At 41.2% G+C, this 12,671-nt stretch overlaps 1 protein-coding gene across 1 annotated transcript in view; it reads left to right on the forward strand.

Annotated features, from left to right (window-relative positions):
• The first annotated feature begins 2,535 nt into the window (after positions 1 to 2,535).
• LOC139730628 (bcl-2 homologous antagonist/killer-like) overlaps positions 2,536 to 12,671 on the forward strand; it is a 31,029-nt gene continuing 20,893 nt past the window's right edge. The window contains exons 1-2 of the mRNA XM_071641485.1: positions 2,536 to 2,595; positions 7,035 to 7,736. Of these exons, the coding sequence (XP_071497586.1) occupies positions 7,477 to 7,736 (260 nt within the window). The 5' untranslated portion in view covers positions 2,536 to 2,595; positions 7,035 to 7,476. The remainder of the gene's footprint in view (positions 2,596 to 7,034; positions 7,737 to 12,671) is intronic.

A 12,671-nucleotide genomic window follows, 5' to 3' on the forward strand; every position in this document is an offset into this window, starting at 1 on the left:
GGGACTACTGTATATTCAATTTATACGTTATTAATCGGATGATAGAACCTGTCAAAGAGTAAATTGCGGATATCATATACCATTGTCAAATTCACTTTCTGTTCTATACATAGTATCAATGGAATGTTATGAACCACTTCAGCATTACCAGTCATTATCATAATTATTTCCCTGAAACGGCTGCATTTGTATGAGCGGGAAGAGTTTGGCATCATACATAGCAAGAGTCGTGACTACAAAACTAAATACATGTATTATACAAGGTTTTAGGACACTTTGAATCATGCCCCCCCCCCCCCCAAAAAAAAAAAAAAACCAACAACAACAACAACCAAAAAAAAAAAATAACAACAACAACAACAAACAAACAACTTAGTGAAATGTTGTACAATGTATGCCCTACTTCCATTAACCTATGATCTTTGACCTTTGAATACATGGCCCGCATTTTTTCAACGAATAGGCATTTGGATGCAACGTAGGTATTATATAAAAGAAAAAATGTTTTAGGAAAATACCTTTAACCACTTCAGAAATAATTATGGAACAAATAGCAAAATATTGACACGTTCACTTCTTCCGTAATGACATGACAGAAAACCTTCCTCACCGAATCGTTCTGCCGTAATTCATGAGCAAGTCATGGATATATACTTAGTTCGATTAAAAGTATACATTGAGTCATTGCAAAAGCATCTAATGAAAAGTATGCTTCAGAACTACTAAAGTACATCATTGTCATTTATTCTATAACACTAATAATATAGAGCTATTGGTCCGCCATATTGCCTAACAGGTCGTTGTCCTCCTACCACGTTTGTTTAGCAAATAAGGCACAGAATTTAATTTTGCACTTGTTGCCAAAGACTCTAATCTTCTTTACCGCTATTCTCAGACATGACAATGCTGGTGCTGTATGAATTAGAAACGGAAGCTTACAAATATTCACCATCTAACAAGGCAAAAGCGAAGTGATGTCTCGTCCACGTATCGACTTTGTGATTACAGAGATTTTCAAATGGCACAGGCCTAGTTCATTGACTTTTTGACTGTTGACGTAGTCGGACTTCACCAATATTAACACTTGACAGCAATCATTAGATGATCTGAGGAGTGAATTTGGTGGTCATATAGCTCAAAAGTGTGGAAAGTTATTGAAAGAACACCAGAATACTATGTCGACAGTGTTTATCAGGTGAGATACAAACATAGAACAAGTTCCAGTGGGTTTCAGGAGGTTACTTTTCCAGCCAGGGCTATAGTCTAGCTGGTAAAATTGGGTCTTTGAGGGCATCTGGCGGCTACCCCCCCCCCCCCCCCCACTTCTTAAAACGTCTGGCAACGGCCATGCATATTATCCTGTACGTGTAAATAACAAGTTCCAGTGGGTTTCATTAGGTTATATTTTCAGCTAGGCTAGCCTAGCTGGAAAAAGTTGAGTCCGCTTTACTAGGGCGTCTGGCGGCTACCCTCACCACTTAAAATGTCTGGCAATGGTCATGCATTTATCCTGTAAGTGTAACGAACAAGTTCCAGTGGGTTTCATTAGGTTACTTTTTCAGCTAGGCTAGCCTAGCTGGAAAAATTTGGGTCTTTAAGGGCGTCTGGCGGCTACCCCCCACCACTTAAAACGTCTGGCAATGGTCATTCATTTATCCTGTAAGTGTAACGAACAAGTTCCAGTGGGTTTCATGAGGTTACTTTTTCAGCTAGGCTAGCCTAGCTGGAAAAATTTGGGTCTTTAAGGGCGTCTGGCGGCTACCCCCCACCACTTAAAACGTCTGGCAATGGTCATTCATTTATCCTGTAAGTGTAACGAACAAGTTCCAGTGGGTTTCATGAGGTTACTTTTTCAGCTAGGCTAGCCTAGCTGGAAAAATTTGGGTCTTTAAGGGCGTCTGGCGCTACCCACCACCACTTAAAACGTCTGGCAATGGTCATTCATTTATCCTGTAAGTGTAACGAACAAGTTCCAGTGGTTTTCATGAGGTTACTTTTTCAGCTAGGCTAGCCTAGCTGGAGTTGGGCCTTTAAGAGCGTCTGGCGGCTACCACCCCACCACTTGAAACGTCTGGCAATGGTCATTCATTTATCCTGTAAGTGTAACGAACAAGTTCCAATTGTTTTCATGGGGTTACTTTTCCAGCTAGGCTAGCCTAAATTTGAGGGGTCCTTTTTTTGGCCCTCCTGGCCACACCCACCCACCGATGACCAGCCAGACGTGCATTTCCATACTTAATGGCATATGTACTAAATTGCTATATACATAAAAATTGGTAACCTTTTTCAGCTAGGCTGACCCCCGCTGGCTCCCGGACTAATTATTATTATATTCATAATGACCTCTACTCAGCTCCGAGTACGAGTTGAACGTGACGTCACACAACGCCATGTTAATTGCGCCTGCGCCGAGTGCCGATATAGTACGTAAATTTGTACGTTGTTGTTGGGTATATGGAGATTACGCAGGTCTTGAGACCATGCAACGCACACTGCATTTGTACAGCTAGCTACTGACACACGTTACACACTGAAGTACACACGACGTCCTACTGGTGATAACGGTTTTTCAACCTATGACGCAAAATATTACATGTAAGTTCTGTCATCTTATGGATGCCTATCGAAGAAAATTGGGAAATACGACCACTTCATACGTTTTGAATGTATGATTGTCAGCGATTTACGTTTGATAGTTAGTAGGCCTAAACACGAAGTCATGTGCAATGCAGTGCAGCCTAATGGAACCAACGTTCTAGCATCTAGTCTAGTAATCGTCTTTATGTAGTCCCACACGTACAAAAAATATGCGTTCAATTGACCAACACGACACAGCACAGATCGCTTCCGTTCCTCATTTGTTCGTTGTTCTTTCCTTTTGAATGTCATCTTTTGTTAGTATTAAGTATGCAAACAGGAGACAGTTGTTGGATAAGTCATGATGTTAAGATGATACATGGTTCGTCCATCTCGGCCGTAATCTGGCAGAACTCCCTCCCTAAGTCGATTTTGGTCGATTTTGAGGTTTGTGTTGTTTTTTCTCATGCTCTTTCAAGTGGGCCAAAAAATAAGTTGTGATTCGGTACAAAAGTTATTTTTAGAAAGTAATTTTTCCTGAGGAGAGAGGGCGATTAATCTGGCAGAACTGCGTAAGTCGAGATACGAAATGAATTTTCTGATGTTAATCAGGCAGAACTTGCGTAAGTCGACTTACGACAACGCTTGGACCAAGGACAAGTGTTCCTGCATCCCGCACGGACATGGCATATCTTAGCACGCGCGTGCGCGGCCTTGGTAGTGACGAACGCGCTGTGCGTTCAAGCTAGCAGTGCTGCTAGCTAGCTAGCTAGACACGTCCAGTGCCGTATATTAGGGAGCTTTAGATTTTGACCGCGCGAACGTTTGAGCCGACGCTTGCGCTGGACGTTCTCCTCTTCCTGCGTCGTGTGAAAAAGTAGCTTTAGATTACGCTGGGACGCAACGTATAAAAAATAAAATCGCGCCCCCATATGACCAGTGCATGAAGAAGCTCTCTGCGTCGCAAACTGTGCAGACATGAAAATAGCCCAGTACGCGTAGTAAACAACTCGGGCGACGCAAGCTAAAAATAGATTGACTTTACGCGCGCTACTGCGTACTATATACTAGTACTTATAGGCCTTCATGTCAGTTTATGGTACTAAATAGGATGTTAATTGATGGTTATTCATGTGCGAAACAGTAAAACTGGTGAAATTTGTTTATCGTCTGTGCACAGTACAGCTAGAATTGTAAATATATAACATTGTATCATTTTGTTATACAATAACAACTTGCTAAATATACAATATAGCATAGGGGCCTACAGTTTAATGAAAGTTTACGACACATACTGTGAATTCTTTATACAGCAATAATATATCATATTCATATTCAGGAATTATGTCCTTTAAACACCTTCCCTATTGTTTATAAATATACCTGTGTGCTTGTGTCTATTTGAATGTGTAAAAATGATTGATTGTTGGCTTTGTTCAACATGGATGGAATGAATGAATGCCCCTCCCCAACCTACACCCTTTCTCTCTCTCTCTCTCTCTCTCTAAAAAAAAAAAAAAATCAAGCAACACAATGCATTGCGCCTTTGGGACGCCTGCGCTAACCCCAAAGCGCACACGCTAAAACCATTTAAGCGCACTGTACGCTGGGTAACGACATGGCATTCAATTTATGAGTTGATCAGACTCTCTTATATGGCACTGGACACGTCGTACGGCTACGGAGTATTGTACACGACGAAAGTCACGCTAAAGCAATGGATCCAAAAGCAATAACCCTCGTTACTCTTGGGGAAATTGCCACTTTCTTTCCCTTCATAGACTGGCAGGCTTCAAAACAGGTCAATATGCGGTATGCCTTACTACTGTATACGCTATAATTTTCGCGTACATAAATTTTCGCGAATTGCCGCTGTCACACACTTTCGCGAGTGGTTAAATTCGCGATTGGGGGACCAGAGAAAATATGAAGTGGCAAAGAAAGTGTGAATTTTCAACTTACTAGCAAATAAGAATGATACTAGTTATACACTGCATGAAAAAACTTACCCAAGCTCTGCGAACTAGTAAGTTAGAATTCAACATTTTTTGAAGTGGTTAAGTCCATCGCGCTAGATTTCTGACGAGTGGTCCCCCTTGCGATAATGGATTGGCTCTCTACCAGTATTCGTAAGTAGACGTGGACGTGCGTAAACGTAAACAAGCTGAGCCAGTATGGTCTGTTCGGTAAGCCGTGACATGGTATACTAGTACTGAAATGTTCGTATCATCAAGGCAAGGGATTCATTTTGGAAGGTAATATTTTCGCGTGTTGTTTAATTTCGCGAATAGCTCCCGACTCGCGAAATTCGCGAAAACAAAACCCACGCGAAATATATAGCGTATACAGTATTTGTGCTACAATCTAGTGTTATTTAAGCCTTGAGCATTTCTAGATCGAACAAACGTTATAGTTTGCATCTTGTCTGACATCAATATCTAGGATACCGTCCATCACGATGGCATTTTCGATCCAATCCTATAGATGTCAGAAATTGACCAATACTAACACTTTTACAAGTTTACTTTTTAATAATAATACCGATACCGTACCGGTACTCCCAGTAGAGTTGTGCAGTAGGGGCCTAACTAGACTACTGGGGCCTACCATTACTTAACTTCGGCTGAATCGCCGGTTATTCTGTCTTTACTCAGTTTTCTATTTTTCTAGATTTGATTCGGATTAGACATTCTTTAAGTCTGTAATATGAAGAATCTAGTAGAATGTACAGGTTAAAAAGCTAAATTATAACCATTTAGCCCTAGAAATAGATCTGAAACGTAGATCTAACGTTAGATCTGTGATCTATACCACTATTCATTCTAGGGCCTACTAGTAGAGTAAAACAATACTAGACATTATAGGCTATAGACTTTATAGACTTACTGTTAGTCATTAGATAGGCAAGTTAGGCTTTGAATTCTTCGATCTACTATAGGCTTGGCCTAGGCCTAGATCCCCAATAGACAGTCTAGCTCTAGATTTAGCCCCTACCTGGATATAGAGTCTAGCGTTAGATCTAGAGTCTAGACTAGAAATCTAGCTAGAAACTAATGTCATTGATATTACTAGTCTGTTAAATGATGCCCCAAAATAGACGTCTGGATGTTACATAGACCTAGACAATCGAGTAGAAAGAGTTTGAGAGTTTTGGTACGTTTTATTAGGCCTGCGTAGAGAGTAAACGGTAGAACACTACTACCCTAATGTTAGTAGGGCCTACTGTAAGTAGGCCTACAGTAGGAGTCGACACAAACGAGACCTAAGTTAGGGTATATTTTTTTTATTCTAATAAAGCTGTAAATAAACTTTTAGTCAGGCACATTATACACGTCCCATATGATACGTAACGGCACATATTTTCTCTTCTAGAATATAATTGTGAAGGTCATTTTTCTCCATTTTTTGCATGATTATACTTCTAGATATCAATCACCATGTTAAAGTTTGATATGATCAAAAGCCATTAACACTATTTTTCAGGTCATAAAGTCTCTGAATGTCCCATATGTAACGCGCGCCGTTATCTTCGACTTGCCCATTCCAGACCCTTTGCCAACTGACTCCACGGCGGCGACAAAGTCGCCGCCTTTGCCGAAGGAAAAATCCTTTGCAGGACAAAACCACCTTAAACTACAAGGGTATACTAGTTTTCAACGTTGAGGGCGTTAATATCCTGAATAGCGAAATAGTATGGAGAGAGGGTCTGGAAGCCAGACTAAATTTGGTACCGCATTTGGTCCAGTTTGCGTTTACACTGAGAAAAGGCTGGGCTCGGCTGCGGCTCGGCCATGGCTGAGGCCACCTCCAGAGCGTGGCCAAATGCGCAGCCAATTTTGGCCCCGCTTTTTGGCCTCGCATTTGGCCTTTTGCGAGTTTACACTAAAATGAAGGCCGGGCCTCGGCCGCATCCGAGCCCGGCCTTTTCATGTGCACTCACTGTAAACGGGGTCATAGAGTCTGCAAGAATACATGTAAGGTGAACTTGGAATACTCAGGTGAGCGTGACACCCTCAGGTCTCTCGTTATGTACGCTTTGAATTGTCCTTGTACATTGTATTGTGATGTGAGACTGATGCCGCTGCCAGGATGCTCGCTGGGTGCTAGGACACCCAGCATCTATGCGTTTTTAAAGCGCGTTGTTGCAATATCATTATGACTTGTTATTGTTCTCTCAGAATCAAGAACACTTGAGAAAGGACGCTTGGCTTAAAAGTGTTTGTGCTAAAACTGTTGGTAATAACAGCATGAACTTTGTTTCTGATTTATTTTTGACATTATTGCACCAACACGTGGACTACTTACTCAATTTTTATTTGTATTCATGGGTAATGGATATGTGCCATTAATAGATAAGTCATCTTGGGAGCTGGGGGTTTCCTTTTGATCACTTTTGATCTTAGTCCTGAAGTACGTGACTCAGGAATATTTTCTTGTTTCTGATTCTATTGCAACAGGAACTTGTGAGGACAGGTGGATGACTGGGGGTATTCCCTCAGTGCTGGAACAAATACCTTTGGGCCAATTCGTCCAAATGTGAAGTACAAAGATTGGTGATGCAACTGGAATGTTGGTGAAGAACACTATTTTCCAATAGACAGATTTTGCTGCATTGTGACAGAGAGCTACAAATAGTGTTGATATATGTGCGATGAAACAGAAACTTTCACCACGTGACTCTTAGTTGCAACAATGAATGTTATCACAAAAGAACTGCAACACTCTACAGATTAGTTCCTGCCATCCAAAGTCATACTTGTCATCCCTGGCATTGCTTGAACTTCAAGGACAGCAAACTAACACTCAGTACGTCCATCATTTGTGTGTCAATAGTTTAAAGTGTATGAATGCGGACAAATCTATCATGCATTAGGGCCTGAACACAGAGTGGCAAGTCGGATGCACCTCAGTGTTGGAATTACACTATACGGCACAAGAACATTAGAGGGAGAAACTGTCACAATGGCGACAGGGTCTTCATCAGTAACACAGACAGTGGAGGTGGTGGACACAGAGGAGGTGAATGAGCAGACAGAGTCAATTGTCAGAAATTTCATGTACCAGAGGCTGACACTGGACATGCAGGACCAGAGCAGTGATTTAAACATCTCCACGCCAAGACTACCAGAATTCCAGAACTTTACAGCAGATCCCATGAGGTAATATTTGTTACCGGTACCTGCATATTTCAAACAGTCACACTTGTAAGACTCATTTCAGTTTTTATTAGCATCTGTGAAATTGATTTGTTCTAAACATATTACCAATGTAATTCTTACCTATAGTTGTGGTATGTAACTCTGTGTAAAGGCCCTGTCACACCTTTCCGGGCAAGCCTTGTGTGGGATTTGCGGAAAGCAGTTTTTGCTACCCGGAGATCCCCGCAGATGGCCCGCATATGACAGTACCTAGCACATATCTCACCCGGAGGTGCGTACGCAAATCCTATTTACCCGCAGCCATGTTTAGGCCCTGTCACACCTTTCCAGGCAAGCTACATGTGCTTTTTGCATTTGGGGATTTTCCAGCATACCGGACAATTTCTGAGGGCGGACAAGGATTTGGGTGAGTATTGCATACGCCTTACCTGCTGGATGCGTGCTACTTAAGTTCTACTTGCAGGTATTCTGTGTGACCTGTGTGTGTCAGGCTCGTGGGGGCTGACAACTCAGTGAAGGAATTCCTTTGAAGGAATTATTTGGCAGAGGTCCCAGAGAATGTCATAATCCTGGCCACAGCCGACTCGACTAACCAGCAGAAAAGCAGTAACTGACCCTCAGCATGCAACTGCTTGTGACTTGCGGCAGCTACGGGCCTCCTACTGGTGTTGTGCATGGACCTCTGCTGGCAATCCCGCGAGTTGCTCTAAACTTGGCTGCAGGTAAGTCAAACTAGTGTGGGCAGCTACGGGCAACTACTTGCTAGGTACTGTCACTGTGCAGGCCATCTACGGGGACCTCCGGATAGAAAAATTGTTCCCCGCAAGTCACAAGGCCTCCAAGGAAGGGTGTGACGGGCCCTTGAGCATTGCTCAAACTTGTTCTGGGTTCTGGATGAGTCGCAGGGATTGCCCTCAGATGTCCACGCAGAACACCAGTAGAAGTGCCGTAGTGGTAGCACCTCACAGGAACTCCCAGACAACTTGCCCGTAACTAGAACGTGAGTAGAACGTAAGTAGCACAGGTCTAGCAGGTACATGTAAGGCGCCCACAAAACTCGCCCAAATCCTTGTCAGCCCGCAGAAAATTACCCTGCGTGCTGGAAAATCCATACACTCATCAAGCACGAGTAGCTTGCCCAGAAAGGTGTGACAGGGCCTTAAAATTCAAGTTTGTCAGGACTGGAGAATATATGTCCTGCTTTGATTTGGGCAAGACGTTTTTAACTTATGTCATGTTCCTGTACGGACATGCTGCATAATATTGATCCAAGCATTTTTATGCCTCCGCCACTAAGTGTTGCGGAGGCATTATGTTTTCGGGTTGTCCGTCCGTAATCAATTTTGTGGACAGCGTAACTCAAAAAACGTTTTGAGGTATCCTATTGAAACTTGGCATGTACATGTACATTTTGTATGAATGAGCAAGTTTTGCCAATCAACTTTTGGGTGCACGTGCTCAAGGTCAAAGGTCAAACGGTCAAGGTGTAATGCTCAAAGTACATGTATCACTATTTTCCCCATATTTGTGCAATGCCTGAAGGTATTTTCTTGAAACTTAGTGTATACATTACAGGTACTACCCAATGAAGATTGTTTAGAAAAAGTTTCGGGCTATGAGGTTAAAGGTCACAGGTCAAAGGTCAAGTGAATATGTTAAAATTTCACTTTTTCCTCCATACATTGTATCTTGGAAATGGTTCAAGGTATCTTCATGGAACTTGGTGCAGATGCATACATATACTGACTAGCAGTAATTATCTTTGGGATCATGGGTTCAAAGGTCAAGGTCAACTCCTCAAAATTTCTCTATTTCCGTCATATCCATGCAATGCCTTCAGGATTTTTCTTGAAACTTAATGTAAACGCAATCACCTAATAGAAATTTGCTAGGAAAGGTTTCTTGCCAATAGGTCAAGTGAAAATGCTAAATTTCAGTTTTTCCTCCATATCTTGAAAGTTGCTCAAGGTATCATCATAAAGCTTAGTACTTATTTATGCGTGTATTACCTGACAGTGATTCTCTTGGGAATCTTAGGGTCAAAGCATCAAAAGTCAATGGTCAAATTCCACGTTGAAATGCTAAAATTTAACTATTCAATTCTGAAATTAAATGTTTTCTCAATATCTTGGAAATTACTCAATTCATAAACTTAACAGAGTCAAAAGGCAAGTAAAAATCCTCAAATCCCCAAATACCTGCTCTCTTTAGAAAATGTAGCCTTTCATCCAATTAAACCTGGTTCAAGGATAGTGAACAACACATTTGTGACAAACATGTCTGTTACGGCGCAAATATTGTCGCCCCTGCATAATTTGTCGCCTGGCGACAAATTGTGCTGCTTGTGCACTTCCAAACTTTTTACCTCGATGGCGACAATTTGTGCTGGCAAAATGAAACATAGCTGCACAAATTGTCGTCGGCCATGCACTATGAATTGTGTGGTTGGGGTGGTTTGCTCCGGTGTTATGCTTGGGTGGGGTGGGTATGACTGGTAAGTTATGCGTATACAAGTGTGTGTGTGTGGGGGGGGGGGGGCTGCATGGTATGTGTTATGTATGATTTGTAGGTGCGTATTATGTGACTTGTGTATGAGTTTGCGCATAGCTGTGTGTGTATGTACAGTATGTTTGGACTATAATAATACAATATGGAAATTGTGTGCATGTGTGGTGGTTGTATAGTGGTAGTGGTTTGTGTGTTCGTACGTGTGTCTGTTTGTGTTTTGATGTTTGTGCAAAAGAACTTTTTGGACAGTAGCAGGCACTACTGTGGCAATTAAAATGCTTTCAACTTGTATGAGCATGTGTTTATAGAGTTCACAGCCGCGTTGACTTCAAAATAGTTTGGGTGTGTCAATTTCAGCGGTGAGGCGGGCTAGGAGAGAGAGACCAAGAAAAAAGGCATACAAGGGAGGTACCCTCCCTAAATGTTGTCTGTCTTTGTTACTTGTTTTTTCACTGCATTAATATTCTTCCATCAGTTTTAACTTCAATATCACTATTCTTTGTCCCAGAATAAGTTTGCCATGCTCTATGCATGAACGAATAATTTCGACACGCCATAAATAATTTTTCAATTGTTAGTTGATTTTAGCACAAACAAACTGCCATATATGCACACCCCAAATACATACGTTATAAACAAGCACCAACAAAACACTCAAACAAATACTCATAATGCATAGAAACCACCTCAACACACATTCTTCCTTAATATGCAATAACACACACACACACACACACGCACATGAGCTTACACTCAATTATCATGTGCGCCCATACACATTTCCATGAAACCTCACCGTGACTTTTTACATGGCTTGTTTGCATGGATGTAGCCATGTTAATTATGTGTTGGTATTTCAATGACTATGTCAAGAATGATATTACCCCTCAAAGTGTGCTTTGAGGGCGGGCAACAATATGTGCCGTCAGCCCTCAGCACAAAATGTGGCCAGACGACATTTTGTGCTGGGGCGACAATTAGTGCCGTCAGCTCCATGCACAATTTGTCGCCTGTTTCAGGGGGCAACAATTTGTGTCGCAGCCATGTCATTTTGAAATTTTCCCAATTTACTGTAAAAGTGGACATTTTCGCGTGACTAATTTTTCGCCCTCAGCTGGGCAAGAAGAGTTTCACCTGTTTTTAATTCTGCGGAATCAAGACATCAACATCTGGAGCATATGGCAAGCAAAAATTTTCGCGTGCTTTTATTTTTGCACAAGTTTCTGGTTGTGCAAAAATTCGTGAAATTTCAACACCACAAAATTTTACACATTTACAGTATGTGAGACTGTCATCATGCATTGTCAAGATGTACTATAGACCTATTGGGAGAACCGTGCATTATGGCGGAGGCATACACGACATTTCTAGTTTTTTTTTTTTTTCTAAGTCGGGCAGAGATTTAACATATATAGAGTTGACTGTCCTTCAATTCTATTGACACTGAGATATACACTTGTATGTGTATAGACCTCTTTGTATCAGATCATTGCTTTATAAAGCCGAGTCTCCTGCTTTCTGTTGAAATGGTACTTGGCAGTGTATTGACACATTAAAGGACAAGTTCACCTTTATAAACATAAGGATTGAGAGAATGTAGCAATATTAGTAGAACACATCATTGAAAGTTTGAGGAAAATCAGACAATCCGTTCAAAAGTTATGAATTTTTAAAATTTTTGTGCAGCAACCGCTGGATGAGAAGACTACTGCAGTGTATGAATAACTTGCGTACAACAATATAAGGAAAATATAAAGAGAATTTCACAAAATTCCATCTTTTGAAAAAAGTACACATTCCCCTGACTCGTTACCGACAAATGTTATGGGCAATATTATTCCCCCTGCCTTTAGAAAGAGGCAAGTCAAGAGCTCTTTTATTATGCGAAAAAAGTGAAAATATGTTGAATTTTCTTTTACATTTTCTTTATACTGTTGTACGCATATGACTCACAAGCTGTAGTAGTCTCCTCATCCAGCGGTTCCAACACAAAAATTTTTAAAATTCATAACTTTTGCATCGATTGTCCAATTTTCCTCAAACTTTCACTGATGTGTTCTACTAATATTGTTGCATTCTCTCAATCCTTATGTTTATGAAGGTGAACTTGTCCTTTAAAGTGCAAACAATTATCATCATCTGTGAGACCTCGTACTACTGAATTCCATGCTCTTTTCAAATATTGCCATTAGGTCAGAAAAGGAAGGGGCATTGACCCTTTTTGCTGCAATCAAATTTCTTTAACTTCCCTAGCATCCCTGTTGGTAATATACTTAGTGTCTTACAGATGGTATGTCATATTTCATTTTATGCAGACTACATGTACCTCCATTGTACTCTGTTTCTGCACTATTTTTGGCATTATAATTACCAAATTATCATCCCAAAAAGTAGCTCCACGACAAATTCCATTCAAGTAAATTCCAC

The sequence above is a fragment of the Diadema antillarum genome, unplaced genomic scaffold, assembly GCF_040938485.1.
Source record: "Diadema antillarum isolate AM-2024a unplaced genomic scaffold, OU_Dant_1.0 seq00000324_RagTag, whole genome shotgun sequence".
NCBI lineage: Eukaryota > Metazoa > Echinodermata > Echinoidea > Diadematoida > Diadematidae > Diadema > Diadema antillarum.